At 41.6% G+C, this 22,305-nt stretch overlaps 1 protein-coding gene across 10 annotated transcripts in view; it reads right to left on the bottom strand.

Annotated features, from left to right (window-relative positions):
- Positions 1–1,663: 1,663 nt before the first annotated feature.
- SPATA31F3 (SPATA31 subfamily F member 3) overlaps positions 1,664–22,305 on the bottom strand; it is a 102,991-nt gene continuing 82,349 nt past the window's right edge. For 6 of the 10 annotated variants that reach the window (XM_070375714.1, XM_070375708.1, XM_070375712.1 and 3 more), the window contains 3 exons: positions 5,819–5,879; positions 4,391–4,905; positions 1,664–2,198 (listed from right to left, as the gene is read on the bottom strand). In XM_070375714.1, coding sequence (XP_070231815.1) covers positions 1,738–2,198; positions 4,391–4,905; positions 5,819–5,826 — 984 coding nt within the window. In that variant the 5' untranslated portion in view covers positions 5,827–5,879 and the 3' untranslated portion in view covers positions 1,664–1,737. Of the gene's footprint in view, positions 2,199–4,390; positions 4,906–5,818; positions 5,880–6,409; positions 8,348–8,376; positions 8,460–22,305 lie in introns of those variants that run through there. The other 4 variants (XM_070375709.1, XM_070375713.1, XM_070375715.1 and 1 more) reach the window with 3 other exon arrangements.

Raw genomic sequence — 22,305 nt, 5'->3', positions numbered from 1 at the left:
ATGTTATGTCTCTCATTTTAAAAAAATAAAAACACTCTCTGGGGTTTATCTACAGCTTTCTCCCCATTTGTCTGCACCTCCATGGAACAAACCTCTTTGAAGGAACTGATTACACTTGCTATCACCAATTACTCTCGTTTCATTCGCTCTTGAATCCACTCCAGTCATGCCTTCACCTCCATCACAGGTGAATATGTTTTTATCAAGGCCATTAGTGTTGCTAAATCTAATGGGGACTCTGCATCCTCATCTTTCTTGGCCAATTCACAACTTTTATTGCAGTTGATCACTTTCTCCTTGTAATATGCCAGTATGCTACACTCTTCCAGATTTCCTCCTTCCTCCCTGGTTTCTGCTTTTCAGTTTCCTCTGCTTACTTTTCCTTTTTTTCTTCCCAATTTCCTAACACTGGAATATCCCAGAGCCCAGTCTTTAGACCTCTCCTTCATTTATATTCATTCCTCTAGTGACCTCATCTGGTCCCATCGTTATACATCTCTCTCCATTTCTCTTTCTCCAGCCAGGGCCCTCCATGTGCACTGTGTGGAGAATAGACTGTTGGAGGTACGGTTTCAGGAAGCAGATTATGAAACTACTGTAGTATTGGTAGCAGCAGAGAAGACAAGAAGGAATTGTTTTTTGAATTTTGAAGGTAGAAACAACAGGATTTATTGATAGACCAAAAGCAGACTTTTTAGAAGCAAAAGTCAAGGATGGCACCAATATTTTGGCCTGAACAACTGGCAAGAGAAAGGTACCATTAACTATGTGGGAGCAGGTCTGGTACGTGTGATTGGGTGGTGGTGGCGGTACAAGGAATCAGTTCATTTCTGAAATAAATACTGGATATCCAACTATATACAGTTCTGATTAGACAATTTGGGCATGTGAGACTGTCCACCGCATAAGATAATGATCTCCATGGAGGCGAGGCCTGTGTTTAGGTGACTGCTGTGTCTGACATAGTTTCTGACATGCAGTAAGTACTCAAATACTTTAATTGTTGAATGCAAGATGATTATCAAAGTCATTTTTATTGTGACTCATTTTATTATTTTTATTGGGGACATTATCATCAACTGATTTTCATTCTAGGAGGCATTTATTCCATGCAACTGAAAGGCAATGAGGGTCAAAGAGTCAACAGAGCTATAGCAAGCTCCCAGACAGGTTACCTCTTAAAATCCAATCAATAACAACAAGGTGCAGACAGGGGAGATTCTATAATTTGCTTCTGACATCGGTCATATTAGCTATGTGCTTTTGATAAACACAAAGCACCTCCTCAAAGAAGAAGCACTGCAACACTCCTCTAAAAGTCTTCCCTCCAGATTGTGGGAATATACAGTAGTTATCGATGAACTGTGCCAAAAATGCATTAGATTCCTAGCTATCACTTCTTGTACTATCATCATGCACAATTTGCTTCTCTGGGGCCCAAAGACAGCAGGGAAGCCAGGACAGAAGTCAAGCATGATCTTTACCTTCAGTGTACCTTAGATATGGGTCTTCCTTTCTGAGCTGAAAGAGTCAGGCAGAATGCTTACCTACCTGTGAAATGGGTTTAAGCTCCATACCATATGGGGTGTACGATCTAACTCCTCTACTCTCTCCATCACATACCACATTGAAAACAAGGAGGCACAAACACATGGTTCTTTGCTTAAAGGTATAGAGTTTATTCAGAGAGGGAATGAACACCAGAATATTAATGGAAATGAGATGATGACAGCCTTTTCAGGAGGATGCAGAAGTCTGGGAACCCCTGAGCTCCTTCTTCCTGGACTGGGTACTCTCCTGGGGTAGACAAGTACCTTCTGCTGAGGTAGAAACTGAGACATGGGATGGATTTTCTGGCTGAGTGGCACAAGTCAGCAGAGGACTGCGCTTGGAGCTGCCACTGGAGAGGGGCAGGAAACAGGACTGGCTGGACCTCACGGACTCCATGGACTGTCGCTGGAACTCACTGTCCAGGCACTGGAGCGCGTCAAAGAAGCCCTCTTCCTTCTCCAACTTAGCTCCCTTCATGGGGCGTTTGGTGGAAGGTGGACTCTTCTCAGCCTTTTTTGTCTTGGTTTTGGCCACTTTCTCATCCTTACAGCGGAGAATGCATTCCTTATGCCCTTGACCTTTCATGTCAGGGTTAATCCACTGTGTAAAATGCTTCAGCTTATTTCCCAGGTCGGCTTCTACAGCTTCTGGAAGGATAGGCTCTTGTAAGTATGAGCTGTCTTTACCAGACGCTGCAGCTCTTGCCCCTAGAAAGGGTGGCCCTATAAATTTTGGCCCTGCAAAGTCTGGATCTGAAAAATATGTGAATCCTTTTAAATGCAAACTGTGGAATACCAAGTTGGTCCTATAAGGTCTGGCCCTTTAAGCCCTGAACACTTCCAGACACGGCATTCGCAGGAATCCTTGTTTGGGTGAGGTCATTCACCTTGTTCTAACAGCCTTACAGACTATTCTCATCTAGTCCTTTGGTCCCAGGGAATCTTGGAGGATGCTCTAGGAACTCAAGGTAAGGGAGATGCTGGTGAAGGTACGGACAGGGGACACTAAGCTGAGAGTTTGGAGATGGTGGCTCTACAGATCCAGATAGAACCTTGCTAGTCCCTACTCACTCAAGGCAACCATCCTGGCCAAACTAAAATTTTACCTAAGAAAGATCCTGAAGATACATTTGAGAAGTCAGGGGCTCTTGGAGTTTCAACTTAAAAGTGTCCTACTAGAACCCTGGCACAGCAAATGCTCTCTCTGGATGGAGAGAGATTTGGCACTGCACCCCTTCTCTGTGGTTCTCTGAAGCTTTGCGTTTCCCTATGTCCCTATTCTCCCTGCTACTGCAGGGAGTTATCTAAACAAGGTGATTGGAAACAGCATCTGGTGAGGCTTACTGCTGCGGGTTCAGGCCTGACAGTATTCAGGGTATCACTTCCTGATCTGTGTTGGGACTGACTGCTGCCTCTGTGTCTAGAGGCTTATTTTCTGGGATGCAGGGAACTGAGCTGCTTCCAGGGCCCTTGGAATTCTGTGGACCCAGTGATTTAGGTTCCAACTGCTGCAGATGTTCCAATAGATGTGTGTAGGGACAACCCCCTAGCAGATTTTCTCACATCTTTAATCAAGATGGCCCTACAACATCATCGTGGCCTGGACAAGCAACTATGGGCTGGCCCTGCTGGCCACAACAGATCAGAAGATGTCACTATCCCCTCAGGTCTCCAGGTCTGCAGGCTAGGGGACACTCATACTGGTCAGTATGCTGCCCTGGGACAGAGGCTGCTCGTCATCAGGGGAGAAGAGCAACTGGAGGGACTGCTGTATCTTCTAGGGCAGACCCCAGCAATGGTAAATTAAATTGCCAAATAAACCATTTCTAAAGGTGGAACTCCAGCAGCTCGGGACATGCTCCATAAAAATAATACTACCTTGGCTCCTGAGGATTTTTAAATGGACTTCTCCAAACAGGTAGGCCCCTGGGTCTCAGGAGACAGGCTTCAACACATCTCAGGACTCAGGCTGTAGGGTTTGCTACATCTACAGAGATCTCTGGGCAACAGCTAGCAAGCCCCATGGAAGCTGGAGCTGCCACTGAAGTGGAGGTGCCAATGCAAGGCTTCACAATTGACCAGAGTCAAAAATGGGACATTAATAGAGGCTTGCTGATAGAAAAATGAAGAAGCCCAAATTCAGGAGAGTGGGAAGAACGTGGGTCTAACTGAGGTAGAGGAAATTTTAGACAGTCTGGAGATTAATAAATCATTGGGGGGAAAAAAAGAGATCAAGATTGCCTTTTGGGGTAAGACATTTAGGAATAGACCAGGGACTCAATGAGCAGAAAAGAGGAACTAAGGAAAGACAGCTGTCTTCTGCTGCAGCCAGCACACTAAGGCCTCAGTGAATCCCCCAAGCAGTGGACACGGACGACTTACAAACTGAAATGTGGAAGAGGATAGAGCCAGGATCATAGGGTTTGGGATTTTTTTGCAGTGATATTTGCACAGGGTCCACAGTGGATCCTTCAAAAACAGAAAGTTTGGGTAGACTGGCTTACCTCCCATGAACCTCAGGTCAAGGGAAATAAAAGCCCATCTTTTCAACAGAGGCCTTAGAGGTAGTATTAATGATGAAAGAAATGGTAGTGTTTCCACCCAGGACTGGAAAATTTGGGGGTGGTATGACATAAGCTGCCATAGGAACCTTCCAAAATCTTGGGAATCCTCAGGTATAGATAGAAATGCATGCATTACATACAAATACTTAAAGATATATCAGCGACTGGGGGAGACGGGAACATTAGACGAAGGGAATCAAGGTAATGGGGTATTTTAGGTTTGTGAGCTTGATGTTCAGGGAAAGAAAGGGAATCAGATTTTCAAGGGCTACTGACCTTGTTTCTTCAGAATACCTTCAGAGTTGCTCTTCTTCTTGACATGCTGGTTCACAGGAATCCTAGGCTCTTCAAGGCTCGAAGAAGACAGAGCTCCTGCGTCCAACGGCAACTCTGGCCCTCGACATTCCTGCCTTAGCTGCTGGTGACCAGCCCAGTATTGGCGGATGCTGATTGCACTGACAGACTTGGTGGCTGGCTTAGTGGCTGACTTGGCAGCTGACTGGGTTACAGATTTCTGATTTGTTAGTTGTGACACTGTGCGGGTTGCTGATGGAAGTGAAAGCTGTTTGAAGGGCAGGGACTCCTGACTCTGATCAAAAGAGAGACTAGACATGGACAAAACCTCTAGGCAAGAGGAGCCCTGAGATGGCCCCGAAGAAGTAGGGGTGGTCAGCGTAGTCTCACCCGATATCAACTGCTGAATCTCCAGAGCCACAGAATTGCAGATTTGGCAGCAGGGGTCTGCACACAGGAGCCGCCGCACACTCCCTTCCTGAGGAAGCCAGCCCTGGCTGGGAAGGGAAGCATGGCAATCATTTGTTACCAACGCAGTAACATCTGCCTCTTTGCCAGTGTGTGGCCTGAGACAGACCTATGAGCTCTTGCTTTCTACCCCCGGTGCTGTTATTACCACTGCTTTTCTACAGAAACATTTAGCAGGTTAGGGCTAGCTAAACTGGACAAGGTCTCAGACAACTGGTGGGAACACAGGGCCTTGAGAAACTGGGAGGCGGGTGAGCTCTCTGTTGACCTGTGCTGAGAAGCTGAGTTAGGAGAAGGGAACCAGGCAGGTGGGGGAGCCAATGGTTAGCTGATGGGGCAGCACCAGAGACATCACCAGGTAGAACCTGGAGTCAGTCTCACTTGGGGCCACAGAAGTCCTGTGGGAGCTCTGCATTCTGGGGATTAGATGTACACATCTCTTAAGAGTCAATTCCTCATTCTGCAGAGCTCTTAAGAAGGAATAATATGACAAGCTCCTGCCTGAGGGTTGTCCCAGGAACTGGCCTTCCTGAAGACAGAACCAGAGGAGGTAATGTCAGCAGGGTCCAGGGGTCTGCCCTTGAAAGGGAGCGGCTGTAAAGAGAATATGAAAACGATGACTTGTTTATGCACTTAACTATCCATTCTCCTGACTGGGTAACTTGTCTCATGGTTGGGAGAAAACCCACATCATTAAATTCTGTCAAATCCTGACTTCCAGCACCTTTGTGAGCCTAGCCCAGAGCACAGCTGGAAGACCCCTCTCCACTGAGATGTCTGACCCCACCCTCTCCTCCACCAACTCTCACCCAGGGCTCCAGGCTCCATGTGTCTGGCTCCCTCTCAGCCATTCTCCTTCTGCCCAACCCTGCCGCAGGCCAAACACAGAAATTACCACAGGCCATACTAGGAGGTGGGAGACTGCAAAGAGCAAGAGATCACCTTCGCATGATCGAAAGCAGCTCCAACGGCTTGTCAGCTTCTTTCCGGGAATGTCTCCTAGCTGATAAACCAGGAGACTAACGTTACACGGAACAGGAAGGAATTCAGGGATATCCTACAGGAGGTTGAAGGAGTTGAATGATGGGTGACTGCAGACAACCCCCCTCCCCAGTCAGCACTCTGAGGGCACATCTGGGTACAACTTAACCAGGTATGATGTGCTCTCCTAGACCTACTTTCATTACCTTCACAACCACACTATGAGTGAGATAGCATCATCAGATGCCCATTTTATGGATAACAAGACTGGGAGATGAAAAGACCTCTACTGGGTCATAAAACTAGTAAATGACACAGTTGAGGACATCTCCCCTACTTCCTCTTCACTCCCAGGGGAAAGGTGGAGAATTTTGGAACATTCCCAGGTTCTCATTTCCCACCCAAAAAGTCTTCTTGGAGGATCTGTCAACTTGGGGAACTGGAGCAATGGTTAGAGCACCCAGCGCCTGGCACCAGGGGTCACTGAGGGCCAGGGTCCATGCAAGTCTCACCCCCAGGGGAGGGAAGTCAGAGCAGAGACTGGGACTTTACCTCTTGGTGTTTTCTCTTTAGCCCTTTGTTTGACTTTCTGGTGATGCTTAAAGACAAAATAGAGTGTGAAGTGTCTAAACTGGGACAAAACCTGCAAATATTTCCCAAACTTCTTCTGCTTCAATTCTATACATTCTGCTACCTTTTTCCCTGCTCTACCTTTTTCACCCCATCATTCCCTTTCTCTTCTTATTTCTGATTCATTTCAAACCTCTTCACACTCCATACCTCCACCCCCATTCCCTGAACAAGTTCTGTGGGAAATCAGAATAAGACGAGAGAAAGGGGAAAATGGAATAAAGGACAGGTGGTCTAGTAGACAAAGGACTTTAGCCATCCAAGGCTCTAAAAGTCCACCAGCTGAAAGGATCGCCCAAATCTGAAGGTGTACTGGGATCCAGTCAGGAAACTTCCTCCATTAAAAAAAAAAAAAAAAAAGCAGGGGTAAGGGTAATGAGAAACAGTGAAGGGATAAAACCTTGTCTGAGGTGTAATTGGTTCAGTCATGGTCATAGTGTTTCCCTACCCGGCAGCAGTTCCTGTTAGGTCCCAACTTTAAACCTCGGTGGTTCTTTTTCACTTGCCAAATAATTAATGCAATAATAATGATGGAGCCATAAGTGTAAAAGGGATATCCAACATCCCACAAAATAAAAGTAGGGCTCAACATAATCTAAACCTTACTAGCCATTCCTCTTCCTAGGCTTCCTAGGCTTTAAGGGTCTTAGAACCTAACACCTCCAAATCCTAGACCTATTGTCTCTGCCTCACAGAGCATAGAACCAAACCAGCAGACTGCATCACAAAGCCCTCCTGTTTCCTAAGTCATGCATGGCATCACAGACCTTTATTTGTCTAGGAGAAGCTCATGTGACACAGTGTTAAGGTGAGGGTGTCTGGTTGACTACATGGGTTGCAGAGCCTGAGCCTAAAGATGCCAAGTCACAGGAAGCAAATACTCCTTCATGCCCTCTCTATTCTCTCTATCCTGATGGCTCAGCCTTCAGCTCTCAGATAACAGTCTGGCATCTATCCCCAGATAACTGAGTCTTTATGTACACTGTGTGCCCTAAAAGAGAGATAGTGGATTGGTCAGACAAACTCCATGAACTATATATATCACTGTTCTGAGAAGATAACTAGGAAACACACAAGAGGACAGTGTATACATTATCCTATTAAGTCTTGGACAGTGAAGTTTGATGTCACAGGCAATAGGTGGGCAGTCATGAAAAGGACTGTAATTATTGTGGCAAGAAAAGGACATAGCTTCTGTTCTTTTAAACAACTTTCTGAGTTAAAGGAGTGCTCCCAGTCTGTGTGATCAAGCTTTTGATGGACGAGAAGAAACTGTAAACAGTGCCTTCCAAGGAGGAACATGATTGAGGCTCACTTCTGGAGCTTGGTTTTCCAGAATGGCCTTTACAACTCTCAGTAGTATCCTGTGGAGTATCCACTCATTGAGGTGAGTTACTGGCAAGACTAAGGACCACAAACTTGGGCTCTTGGGTTGAATCCACCATGGAGTGGTTGGCTGAAATGTTTATGAAAATCTGAATCTGAACACCTTTAGGCAGGTCAAGCTTTTTTCTGCTCATTCTTAGTACCCACCATCCCCATGTCCACTGATTTACATATTAATGTTAACTTCATGATCCCTGTCAACATTGTGATATGCCTCTAAGACTCCAGGATTTCTGAATTTCCTAAGAAATTCTTGCCCTGATGAGAATGGTCCCATAGCCCCCAAATTCTCAGGCTCAAAATCTCTGAAGAGGCTATTTGGTCCTTCCTCCAGCATTCAATCTACCAGTGAACAGATGTGGTGAGCCAACAATCTGTGTTCATCCTTAAGCTGCCCAGTCTCAAAGGTACAAAGACATTTGAGTTATATTACCTGCCTGCTCTCAAGTCAGTTAAAAAATCTAGTTTCAAACACAAAAACTAATTCACAATCAAAAACCCACCTTATTAAGAGTTGAATCAGGACTTTCCTGGTGGTCCAGTGGTTGAGAATTTGCCTGCCAATGCAGGGACATGAGTTCAATCCCTGGTCCGGGAAGATTCCATATGTCAGGAGGCAACTAAGCCCATGTACCACAACTACTGAGCCCATGCTCTAGAGCCCAATAGTTGCAACTACTGAGTGCTCTAGAGCCCATGCTCCACAACAAGAAAAACCACCACAGTGAGAAGCCTGCACACCACAACTAGAGAATAGCCCCTGCTCGCCACAACTAGACAAACTTTGTTGCTTTGTGCACAGCAACGAAGACCCAGCACAGCCAAAAATTTTAAAAAAGGGTTGAAACAAGAACCAGCATTACTAGGAGCTTGGAAAGAAGAGTGTAAGGTGTTATTTAATGGGTACGAAATTTCTATATGAGATGATGAAAAGGTTCTGGAAATGGACAGTGGTGATGGCTGCACAGCACTGGGAATGTACTTAATGTCACTGATGTACACTTAAAAGTGGTTAAAAGAATAAAGTTCATGTTGTATATATTTTACCACAATTTAAAAAAAAAAAAAAACAGTCATTGGCATGAGGAATTTTTTTGCTATCTATAAGGAAGAATATTCTGAAAATAATTTGGCAAAGAAACAGATTACTGAATATTTTTCTTCAATGTCCTTTTTTACAGAAGAAAATAAAAATAAAATAGATCCTTAAATTTAAGATAATTTAAGAAGAGTCTCATCCTGAAAATGGGATGAATTTGAACCATTTCAACATTTTTCCTAAACTTGTAAATTCTGTAATATAGGAATGAGAAGACATTTCCAATTAAAGAGAACTGAATGACAGGTTGTGTATATGTGTTAGTCGCTCAGTCGTGTCCGATTCTTTGCAGCCCCATGGACTGTAGCCTGCCAGGCTCCTCTGTCCATGGAATTCTCCAGGCAAGAATACTGGAATTGGTTGCCATTCCCTCCTCCAGGGGATCTTCCCCCCAGGAATCAAATGCAGGTCTCCTGCATTGCAGGTGGATTCTTTACCATCTGAGCCACCCAGGAAGCCCAAATGACAGGTTATTAATAATTAGTTAAAAAGCAGCTTGCATCGGCTTTTTAGCAGCAAGTCAAGATACCTAAAAAGTGACTTGAATTTTTTACAGTTGTCATTATTCCTCCCCAACCAAGTTCATGCTTCCTGCTCTGTGCTGCTGCAAGCGCTCTCAGTCTCCCGTTAACCTGACCCAATGTAGCACTGTGTGGTGCGCAGGGTCCTCCCCAACCCCGGGCTATGAATGTAAGTAATTAACAAACTTCTGTCAGGCTTATAAGTCCAGCATCAGGTGTCGTACTTTCAGACATCCCCAGGACCCCAGAGTTACCAACAGGACAAAGAGGAGGTGCACACAACACTCCATCTCCTACCCAACCCACTCCTGCTTCCTGCAGCTACTGCTGCAACTTCGCTCAGTCTCCCAATAGCCTCTTTGCCCCAGACAAAATTATCAAACTTGGCAAACTTGGTACCAGCTCCAACCTGTATACTATTTACCTTAAAGATAATCCATGGCCGCTGTCCTCCCACTAGGCCATTAAAACCATCTGCTACAGACTCCTCTACTGCAACTTACCCAGACCTTGCTCTTCCATCTCAGAGATGAGGAGGTAGAGCCGAAGACAACCTTATACCTTTCTGCAGACCAGACCTTTAGTACAGGCTTATATATTGATCGGGTACCTACTGACAGAGGGTGCTTGTGTGGATGCGACAGAGGGATCAGCGTCTTCCTAAACAAAGGCATATTTGCGTAATGAACACGCTGTCATTTTTGATGATGTGGACATGGATTGTCACATTTGCCCTTCCTGCCACATGGTTTACTGTGAATGGCAAACAAGGGAGATGAAGTACATCAAAGGCCTCTGTGGACTCTACACAGAGTCCTGTGTGGAGGGTACACAACTGCAAAGGATTCAGATTTGTCTGTTTCGAAAAAACTTGCTAAAGCAGGACCCTGCTCTCGTAATAATGCTATAGTGCCACAATTATAACAGTAGAATTTCTTCGGGAAACTGTTCGGGATTATTGATTCATATGCAACATGGGTCATATCATAGCCCAATAAAGAAAAATCCTCACAGGACACTAGTGTGATTTTGTCCCTCCACACAAGCCTTATGAAGGAGCTTTGCTGTGTCTCATTCTCAGAAAACACTAGTGAACATCTTTAGATGTCTCACATGATGGGGACAGAGAGGCACAGTTGCTGCCATTCAGAAGCAACATTTTTAGACACTAGCATTTTTATTAATGCCCAAGTGTTGGACAGGGAGTTAGACAAGAAGACCAGCGCTCCACAGCAGTCACTTTGCTATGCAGAAGTGTAGTAAAATGATAGAGGCACCAGAGGGCAGCACTTGCCTACCCAACGTGTCCCAAGGATTCTGTGACAGAAACTTTAAACGGCCATCTGTTGCACTGCCTCCCAATCCTGGCCTTACATCAAAATTACTGGGAGGCTTATCAAAATATAGACTTCCTGGCCTCACGCCAGACTTAATGAATCAGAATCTCTACAAGCAGGGTCTTGTAACCTATGTATTCAATTTTCAATAAGTGTCAAAATAATTTTCAAGCAACAAACACCGGGCTTTGGGTGTGCATTTGGGAGCAACGGGACTGCAGAGAACAACAGTGCTTCCTCCTACCCCAGTTTCACTGACATACAACTGGCACATAACACTATGAGTTTACGGTGAGGTAAACAATATAATGATTTGTTATATGCAGGCACTGTGAACTGGTTACCACAATAAGTTTAGGTAATGTTCATCACCTCACTTAGATTTTTTTTCCTGTAATATATTCAGGTCAGGAAGCAACAGTTAGAACTGGATATAGAACAACAGACTGGTTCCAAATAGGAAAAGGAGTACGTCAAGGCTGTATATTGTCACCCTGCTTATTTAACTTATATGCAGAGTACATCAGGAGAAACGCTGGGCTGGAAGAAGCACAAGTTGGAATCAAGATTGCCGGGAGAAATATCAATAACCTCAGCTATGCAGATGATACCACCCTTATGGCAGAAAGTGAAGAGGAACTCAAAAGCCCCTTTATTGATGAAAGTGAAAGAGGAGAGTGAAAAAGTTGGCTTAAAGCTCAACATTCAGAAAATGAAGATCATGGCATCTGGTCCCATCACTTTATGGGAAATAGATGGGGAAACAGTGTAAACAGTGTCAGACTTTATTTTGGGGGGCTCCAAAATCACTGCAGATGGTGACTGCAGCCATGAAATTAAAAGACGCTTACTCCTTGGAAGAAAAGTTATGACCAACCTAGACAGCATATTCAAAAGCAGAGACATTACTGTGCTAACAAAGGTCCGTCTAGTCAAGGCTATGGTTTTTCTTGTGGTCATGTATGGATGTGAGAGCTGGACTGTGAAGAAAGCTGAGCACTGAAGAATTAATGCTTTTGAACTGTGGTGTTGGAGAAGACTCTTGAGAGTCCCTTGGACTGCATGGAGATCCAACCAGTCCATTCTAAAGGAGATCAGTCCTGGGTGTTCTTTGGAAGGAATGATGCTAAAGCTGAAACTCCAGTACTTTGGCCACCTCATGGGAAGAGTTGACTCATTGGAAAAGACACTGATGCTGGGAGGGAATGGGGGCAGGAGGAGAAGGGGACGACAGAGGATGAGATGGCTGGATGGCATCACTGACTCAATGGATGTGAGTTTGAGTGAACTCTGGGAGTTGGTGATGGACAGGGAGGCCTGCCGTGCTGTGGTTCATGGGGTCGCAAAGAGTCGGACACGACTGAGCGACTGAACTGAAGAACTTTTAAGATCTACTCTTGGCAACTCTCAAACACATAATATCATTAACTACAGTCATCACACTATACATACATCAGAACTTATTAATCTTATAACGAATTCTGTACCTCTTGATCGTCTTCATCCATTTCCCCCACTCCCTCTCCCTGACCACCGATCTATTCTCTGAACGAGTCTGGTCATTTATTTTTAGATTCCATACATAACTAAGATCATATAGTATTTGTCATTCTCTGTCTTGAGATATAGTTCACTCAGCATAATGCTGTTAAGGGCCATCTGTATTGTTGCAAATGGCAGGATTTCCTTCTTTTTTATGGCTGAGAAATATTCCATGATATCATATTCTATATCCATTCACTGCCAACAGATGCTTAGATTGTTCCAAGTCTTGGTTATTAAAAATAATACTGCAATGGGCATGGGTGTTCAGATATCTCTGAGAGATAGTGATTTTCTTTCAGGTACATATCCAAAAGTGGGATTGTTGTGTCAAATTTAAAGCAACTTTATTAAAAAATTCCTCCTATAATAGATGAGTTTGACCATCTCTGGTCATGACCTAACTTAGACAGTGGTCTATAAACAGAAGTTAAGAATTCAGGAACACAAGGAAGAAAGGAGAATCAATCCTGACAGAGAAAAATTACTATGTGCCAGGCCCTTTACACATCACATCATTCAGTCTTTATCATCAACCCAGACCCAGGTATTATTATCCCAAGTTATATATGAGGAAACTGAGTCACCTATAAGTAAAGTTACTGCAGATGGTGACTGCAGCCATGAAATTAAAAGACACTTGCTCCCTGGAAGAAAAGCTATGACCAATCTAGACAGCATAATAAAAAGCAGAGACATTACTTTGCCAACAAAGGTCTGTCTAGTCAAAGCTATGGTTTTTCTAGTAGTCATGTATGGATGTGAGAATTGGACTATAAAGAAAGCTGAGCACCGAAGAATTGATGCTTTTGAACTGTGGTGTTGGAGAAGACTCTTGAGAGTCCCTTGGACTGCAAGAATATCAAACCAGTTCATCCTAAAGGAAACGAGACCTGAATATTCATTGGAAGGACTGATGCTGAAGCTGAAACTCCAATACTTTGGCCATGTGATGCGAAGAACTGACTCATCTGAAAAGACCCTGATGCTGGGAAAGATTGAAGGCAAGAGGAAAAGGGGATGACAGAGGATGAGATGGTTGGATGGCATCACCAACTCAATGAACACGAGTTTGAGTAAACTCCAGGAGTTGGCGATGGACAGGAAGGCCTGGTGTGCTGCAGTCCATGGGGTCACAAAGAGACGGACACAACTTAGCAACTGAACTGTAAGTAAAGTAACGTTTGTCTGAGGTCATATAGCAACTTAGTGGTGGATAGTTAGTTTCTAAATTCCACTAAGACTTGCAACCTTCAATCCAATCAAATTGAGAGAATACAGACATACCATATGATTATAAGATGTTTGAAAGTGCAGTCTACTCACATGTTCAGTCATTTTTGAAAAGGGCCACCATAAATAAAAGGAACTTAAAACAAGAGCCGAAGAGCAAGTCTGGGTCCAAAGGTGTCCAATGTCATCCAGATCATACCTACTTATCAGTTATGCCCCTCAGGCATCAGGCTGTCACAGCCCAGTGACATTAGCATCTGAGTGCCCCATTCACACTCCTGGTTTGATTATAGCCTCATCCAGTATCTTCTGACTAGAAGGTAACTTTCAAAGTAAATAAACCTATATAAAGAGAATAACCTGACCAGCAGGTGGGAGTACGCCAGGTCCTTTGCAATTATATTTCCCAGTGAAAACTACTACATTAGCATGATGATTTATGCCTTAGACTCTTTTCAATTTAATTATAGTTGATAATTCAGTTTACATACAGTGGGTTTCCTGAAGAGACCAATTGGCTCAGAGAACCCTGTTAAGATGTAGTCTTTCTACTTTACAGCTGAGGAAAGTAGTATACTTGGCTCCTAGTTCTCCCTCCTTTCCATTTCTCATGGTTACTCTCCATCCTGCTGACCAACTGCAGAGGTAGGGAGGGCCATTCTAAACATCAGGCTCCTGCAGTGACAACAATCCCCAGCCTTCTCACAGGGGAGAGCAGCACCACTGCTTCTCAGCCCAAGCTGCCTTCTTCTTGTGTTTCTCCCACTAGTACAGAGTCAGTTCAGTCACTCAGTCATGTCCAACTCTTTGCTACCCCATGGACTGCAGCACGCCAGGCCTCCCTGTCCATCACCAACTCCTGGAGTTTACTCAAACTCATGTCCATTGAGTCGGTGATGCCATCCATCTCATCCTCTGTCGTACCCTTCTCCTCCTGCCTTCAATCTTTCGCAGCATCAGGGTCTTTTCAGATGAGTCAGTTCTTTGCATCAGGTGGCCAAAGTATTGGAGTTTCAGAGTAGTATCTATTACAGACTGTTTATACAATAAAGCATTGGGTGGAGGCAAAAAAGTTTATTCAGAAGTGAATCCCGATAACTTTAAAGTAGGAAATAACAGTCAGAGAAGGCAACCCACTTCAGTATTCTTGCCTGGAAAATTCCATGGACAGAGGAGCCTGATGGGCTCCAGTCCATGGGGTCACAAAGAGTTGGACATGACTGAGCACGCATGCACACACAAAAATACTCAAAATAGCTCAGAGTGTGTCTGGTACAGATAAACTGCTATATGAGTCTCCTACAAAGAGGAGAGGGATTATTTTTGGCTGAAGTGATCTGGGAAAGCTTCATGATGTAGAAAACAGCATTTAACTTGCTGCCTGAAGCAGAGAGAGGATTTTAATTAGTGAAACTGGAAAGAGAGAGTGATCCACATGCAGGAGTTAGCATGCAAAAAACTGCTGGAACCTCTGTGTAATGGTATGTGGAAATAACAGAGGGATTTCTGAAATATTTATTTTACTCTGGGTACATTTTATTCTGTATATATTCGATCTTAATGAAGTGAGGTTTAGATTTCATGTTGTTTTTGTGTATAAACTAAGGTTGTGGATATCTCTTTGTGCGTGTATTTTTCTGCATCACGTGGACATGAACTGTGGAGATGGGTCTCCTAAATCAGACCATATGTATCTCTAGGTATAAATGTCTGTGTGGGTGCATTTCTCTACAGATTTTCTGATCTTTGTGGGTGTGTGCACATGCAGTCCTGGGGGGATGGGAAGGAAAGAGTAGAGGTGAGGAGGAGAAGGAAGAGGGGAAAGAGAATGAGAAGTTGTTGAGGTAAATCTGTGTCTGAAGCTCAAATGTGAATCCTACCCATCATTAGTATTTTAAATAGTTGATAATTGATGGTGCCATCATCCTTGGAAGTTCTTTTTCTAATAATAAAACATTTATTGGTAAAGGACAGCATCTCAAAATGCTATCTTTTATCCATCACATTCAATGTCTTTTCAAATATCTTTTCATTTGTCCTTCCTTTTATCCATTTTAATCCTCTTTTTGGATTTTTTTTTTCTTTTGGTGTCTTTTTTCCTTATGCTCCCAGTCCTAGTAATTTCTTTATTGGAATTTTGTCTTTCTGTAAGCTTTCCCCCTCTCCTCTAATTTAGAAAGCTAATACCATACCCTGGCTCAGACGTTAAAGAGTCTGCCTGCAATGCAGGAGACCCAGGGAGACCCAACCTGGGTCAGGAAGATCCCCTGGAGAAGGAAATGGCAACCCACTCCAGTATTTTTGCCTGGAGATTCTCATGGACAGAGGAGCCTGGTAGGCTACAGTCCATGGGGCCACAGAGTCAGATACGACTGAGCAGACTTCACTTTCACTTCACTTTCACCCACACCCCAGAAAACAAGTGTTTTTAATTTGGGAAAGGGGTACTTCATGTGGTACCCCTAAAATATCTTTAAAGATATTTCAGATTTGATCTTAGGTTTTATCTTCACTGTCACTGCCACAGTCAATTCAACAAATTTTAACTGTGTGCTTTGGTGTATGTCCACAGCACTGTTCCAGCTACTGAAGAAACAGGGAAAAAATACCTAGAATAGTCAACCAATTATATTAATGATCATCTTTAAGTAACCAACTTTTCTTTTCTCCAGACATAGGGAGAAAACTAGAAGACAGAAAAGCACGAATGATTTAGCTAGTTTTTCCAAGGGCATCTACTACATATCATCTTAAGAAAACTAAAGTAGCAAATAAATCCAGTGAATTTGCATATTTTTTCATATTTTTTAATATATTGCCATTCCAAGAAATGAGAGTAAATCGAAATTATGTTTAGTGAGCAGTATTTTTGCATCTGTTTCTTAGATATAATTCTGGTATCCAAAGATGGTTTATTAATTAACTTAGTCATTTGCTTAATTATTAGGCTCCTAAGGTTAGTCAAGGATCTGGAAATATAATTTTAGCTAATATATCCTTATGAATTCTAGAATTCTAAGGACTTCATAATAATTTCAGAAACAATGGCTTGCTGCTCCTGCTGCTGCTAAGTCGCTTCAGTCATGTCCAACTCTGTGCGACTCCACAGACAGCAGCCCACCAGGCTCCGCCGTCCCTGGGATTCTCCAGGCAAGAACACTGGAGTGGGTTGCCATTTCCTTCTCCAATGCATGAAAGTGAAAAGCGAAAGTGAAGTTGCTCAGTGGCTTGAAAATCACCCAAATTTAACACGTCATAAATCTCTGAATTGAAAGCATTCAATGAGCCCCAAACAGGACAAATTAAAAGAAAATAATATCCAGACACATTATAATCAAGCTTCTTAAAACCAACGATAAAGAAATCTTGAAAACAATGAGAGAAAAATACTGTTATAGTTCAAATGACTGAATTTCTCATCAAAAACCACACAGGCCAGAAGATGGTGTAACAACATCTTTAAAGTGTTAAACATCCACAATGTTATAACCAGTTAAAATATCCTTCAAAAATGAAGATGCACTAATATGCACCCCAATGTTCATAGCAGCAATATTTGCAATTGCCAAGATATGGAAGCAACCTAAATGTCCATCGACAGATGAATGGATAAAGAAGATGTGGTATATATACAATGGAATACTAGTCAGCCATAAAAGAGAATGAAATTTTGCCATTTACAACAACTAACCTTAAGATGACTAACTTGACTAACCTTAAGATGGATTTAGAGGGTATTTATGCTAAGTGAAATAAGACAGAGAAAGGTAAATATTGTGTGGATCTAAAAAAAATAAAACAAACTAGTAAATATAACAAAAAGGAAACAGACTTACATATAGAGAACAAACTAGTGATTGCCAGTCAGGAGAGGGAAGAGGGGAGGGGCAATATAGGAATACAGGATTAAGAGGTGTAAACTATTATGTACAAATAAAGCTACAGGATATATTATATAACACAGGAAATATAGCCAATATTTTACAGTAACTATAAACGGAGACTTAAAACATAAATCACTGTTGTACGCCTATAATTTACTACATTGTACATCAACTATATCTTAATTTTAAAAGTATTAAAAAATGAAGATGAACTAGAAACATTCTCATAAGAAAGAAAACTAAGATAATTTTAGTATTTCTTTCAGCTGTGAAAGAAATGCTAAAGGAAGCTCTTTTGGCTGAAGAGACATGATCCCAGAAAGAAATGTGGAACTTAAGAAATCAAGGAAGAACAGAAAGGGTAAATGTCAGGAAAAACAGACTATTTTTCTACTCTTAAGTACTTTAAAATACTTATGAATGTTGAAAGCAACAATTACAATACTGTATTTATAGATGTAATACATAAGATACTGATAAAGAGACATGATAAAGGGAAATTTGTGGTTGTAAGGCTCCTGTGTTTTAAGTGATAAAATATTAAATCTAAATAGACTGTAAAAGCTAAGTGTGTAAATTGTAATCACTGGGGCAACCACTAAAAAATGATGCAAAGCTACATGGTCAAAAACCAATAAATAAATTAAAATAAAACATTCATATGCAAAAATTCCAAAAGAGGTCAGGTAAGAGGAAAAGAGGAACAACAGAGAAAACAGGAAAATGATATAATGCACAACTAAATCCAGCCATTTTAATTATCATGGTAAATATCAATGGTCTATACATACCAATTAAAACATAGAAATTCTCACATTTAATTTTTAAAAGACCAAACTATATACAACATGATAGTTTCAAGAAATCTACTTGATAGATAGTAACTCTAATCAGAAAAAAAACTGGATTGGCTTTTACAGTGTCAGAATAAGCAGACTTCAGAATAAGGAAAATTACCAGCAGTAAAGAGGAAAATTATATGGTGAAGATTGGAGCAAATACCCAAGAAGACAACAATTTAAAATGTATATGCTCCTAAGAACCCAGAGCTCCAGAGTATATGAAGCAAAAACTGATAGAAAAGAAGCAGAGACAAATCCACAAATATACCTGGCCATTTAAACACTCCTCTCTCTATAATAGGTAGATGGAAAATTAGCAAAGATAGAGAAGACCTGAACAATACTATCAACCAACTTGACCAGATGACATTTATAAAGCACACCACCCAACAGGAGCAGAATACACATTCAAGTGCACACATGGAATATTCATCAAGATAGGCCATATTCTGGGCCTTAAAAAAAAAATAGCAATTTTTTTTTTTTGCAATTTTTTAAAAAACTGAAGTTGTGGACTTCTCTGGTGGCTCAGCAATAAAGGATTCACCTGCCAATACAGGAGACATGGGTTTAATCCCTAGTCCTGGGGGTCCTGGGGGCTTCCCTGGTGGCTTAGACAGTAAAGAATCTGCCTGCAATGCAGGAAACCCTGGTTCAATCCCTGGGCCGGGAAGATACCCTGGAGAAAGAAATGGCAACCCACACCAGTATTCTTGCCTGGAAAATTCCATGGGCAGAGGGACCTGGCAGGCTACAGTTCATAGGGTCACAAAGAGTCAGACACGACTGAGCGACTAACACCAGGGGATCCCACATGCTGTGAAGAAACTAAGCCCATGCACCAAAACTACTGAGTCAGTGCTCTAGAGCCTGGGAGCCACAACTACTGAAGCCTGCGTGCCCTAGATCCCGTGCTCTGAAACAAAGAGAAGTCACTGCAGTGAGAAGCCCGTGCACCTCAACTAGAAAGTACCCCCCACCATACTCTCTGCAGCTAAAGAAAAGCCCATGCAGCAATGAAGACTCAGCACAGCAAAAAAATAATAATTTTTAAAAAACAAATTACACAGAGCTGATCATAAAAGCCTTAAACAGCAAGTCATTATTTAGTGACTAGAAAGATTTCTGGAAAATCCCCAAATATTTGGAAATTACAAAATGCTGATGGAAAAAATTGCTGATGAAAGAAATCAGGGAAGACCCAAATAAAGAGTCATATAGATGGGAAAAATTAATTCAGTTAATGTTTCAATTTTCTCCCGAATTGATATGTGTATTTCCAAAAGGATTTCTTACAGATTCATATGGAAAGGCAAAGAAAGTAGAATACCCCAAACAAAGAAAAGAAGAGTAAAAGAGTAAAAGACTCATGCCATATGATTTAAAAACTTACTACAGTAACCAATAGTGTGGTCCTGGAGAAAAGAGAGACACAAAAGTCAATGGAACAGAATAGGGCAGGGATTGGCAAACTGAGGCCTGTGGGCCAAATCTGACTGATTGCCTGTTTTTGTAAATTACGTTTTATGAAATACAGTCATGTTCACAGTCATAGCCATTTGTTTACATATTGTCTATAGTTGCTTTCATGCTACCATAACTGAGCTGAGTGCTGCAACAGAAACCATTTGACCTGCAGAGCCTAAACTATTTAACAAACATTTGGCCCTTTAAGGAAAAAATAATAATCAATTCCTGAAATAGAGAGGCTAGAAATAAACCCAAAACATATATAGCCAAATGATTTTTGATCAAAGTGAAAAACCAACTCAATGGAGAAATGACAGTCTTTTCAACAAATGGTGCCAGGATAATTGGACATCCATTTGCACACACACCCAATAAAGACCAACTGAATCTTGACTATACCTCACACTTCAAATTAACTCAAGATTGATCACAGACCCAAAAGTAAAGCAGAATACTAAAACTCTTAGAAGAAAATACAAGAGACTTTGAGTGAGGAATAGTCTTAAAACATACTATCTAAGCAAAATTCATAAAAGAACACATTGATAAGTTGTACTTCATCAAAATTCTAAACTTATGCTCTTTTAAAGATATTGTTAAGAAAATGAAAAGACAAGCCACAAATTGGCAGAAAATATTTGCAAATCAGATATTTGACAAAGGACTTTATCCAAAATATATGAAGAACTCTCAAAATTCCACAGTAATAAAACAGACAACCCAATTTTAAAATGGGCAAAAGAAGATATACAGATGGCAAATAAGCATATGAAAAGATGCCCCACATCATATGTCATTAGGGAAATACAAATTAAACCAATGAGATACCATTACATACCAATTAAAATGGCCAAAATCCAGAACGCTGACAACACAAAATGCTGGCAAGGTTACAGAGGAACAGGAAATAATCTGTAATTTTTGTAATGGACAAAAGCCTTGGACAGCTAATCAAAGAGATACACAGATGACAAATCAGCACGTAAAAAGATGTTTAATATTATTAGTCATGAGAAAAATGCAAATTAAAACCACAATGAGATACTAATATAAATCTAATAGAATGCCTAAAAACCAAACCAAAACAACAAAAAACTGATGTTGTCAAATGCTAATCAGGATGTAGAACAAGTGCTCTTTCTCAAACACTGCTGTTGGAAATGCAAAATGCTACAGTCACTTTGGAAAACATTTTAGTGATTTCTTATAAATTTAACAAACTTGCCATACAGCCCAGTTCCCAGTCCCAGGTATTTACTTAAGTGAAATGAAAGCCTCTAGTCACACAAAAACCTGTATCTGCTTTTTTGTCTTGTTTCTCTCGTTTTCCACCTTGATCCTGCCACCAGGTGTATCTCAACTGCTTTTGGCTTCTCAGCTTTACTCTCTGTTTTTCTTTCTTTATAATTCTCTCTAATCATCCTGTTCCTTGCTGCCTCAATAAGTTCCACATCTTAGCAGGCCTTGGAACCTAACCCCTAGCACTGGCAAATGCTCCACCCAGGACTATCACTTTCGGTTATTAGCATGATGTCATGCAAGCCCACTGCTCTGTTTTATCCATAAGCATTTTAGAAAGTATAATCATTTACTGGACTCTAGCTTTCCTCATCTATTTCATTTTCTGAGCTCTTAATATTTATCATATCCCTAATGTTATCTAAGGTTCCAGAAAATGGAGTCCTGCATGTGACTTAATGACCAACTAGAGTCTCTTATTAAAAAAAAAAAAAGCAAAGTCCCTTATCAAATAAAGCAAACAGCAAAGTCTGAAATAAAATCTGAACTCCAGTTTAGCTTCTTAATTGTATATTATTGCTTTTCTTGTTCTAATCTAAATATTTGATGTCCTCAAGCACCATTTAAACTTTTCTGTGAGGTTGGTCAAACCACCCACTCTCTTAGTATTTTAGTCTCTACTTTGAGTACACCATCATTTGAGAGAGCTTTTGAACACTGTCTCCAAGAAGCCAGCAATTAGTAGATTTGACAACTGTTTATTCTGCATTTAAGACAGCACCAGAAAAAAAGCCTCTATAGGTGACCTCCCTACATGGATGGCATAAACCTCTTACTCCAAAATATTCTCTAAGAAAGAGTATTTACAGATAGACTTTGTTTTGCAGTCAGTAGGGATATCTTGCCTTGTGATTAGATTTTCTTGGCTAGTTGTATGATTTTGTATGTGCATGAATGAAAGCATTTGTAACATGGGTGAGTGGGTGTGGATCCACCTGTCAATGACAACCTCAGCTAAGGGTTCCTGCTTCAGGGAGACGGAAATGGTCACTTATTCTACCAACTTGGAACTCATAGAGTTTTCTGGGGAAAAAAATTTTTTAAAGACACTACACCTACATGTTTAAATAATAGATCTTTTTTCCCTTAGTTTTTTCCTAGCTAAGATTATAGGGATTCTCTCAAATTATAAAAGGTTACTTAGCCCAAGTCCCTCTTTTGAACATGGTTCAGCCTCTATGACAACCAGTGATGGTATGGTAGGT

This window comes from Bos mutus, chromosome 8 (genome assembly GCF_027580195.1).
Source record: "Bos mutus isolate GX-2022 chromosome 8, NWIPB_WYAK_1.1, whole genome shotgun sequence".
NCBI lineage: Eukaryota > Metazoa > Chordata > Mammalia > Artiodactyla > Bovidae > Bos > Bos mutus.
The sequence above is the reverse complement of the archived record's forward strand: the minus strand, read 5'-3'. Positions and strand labels throughout refer to the sequence as shown.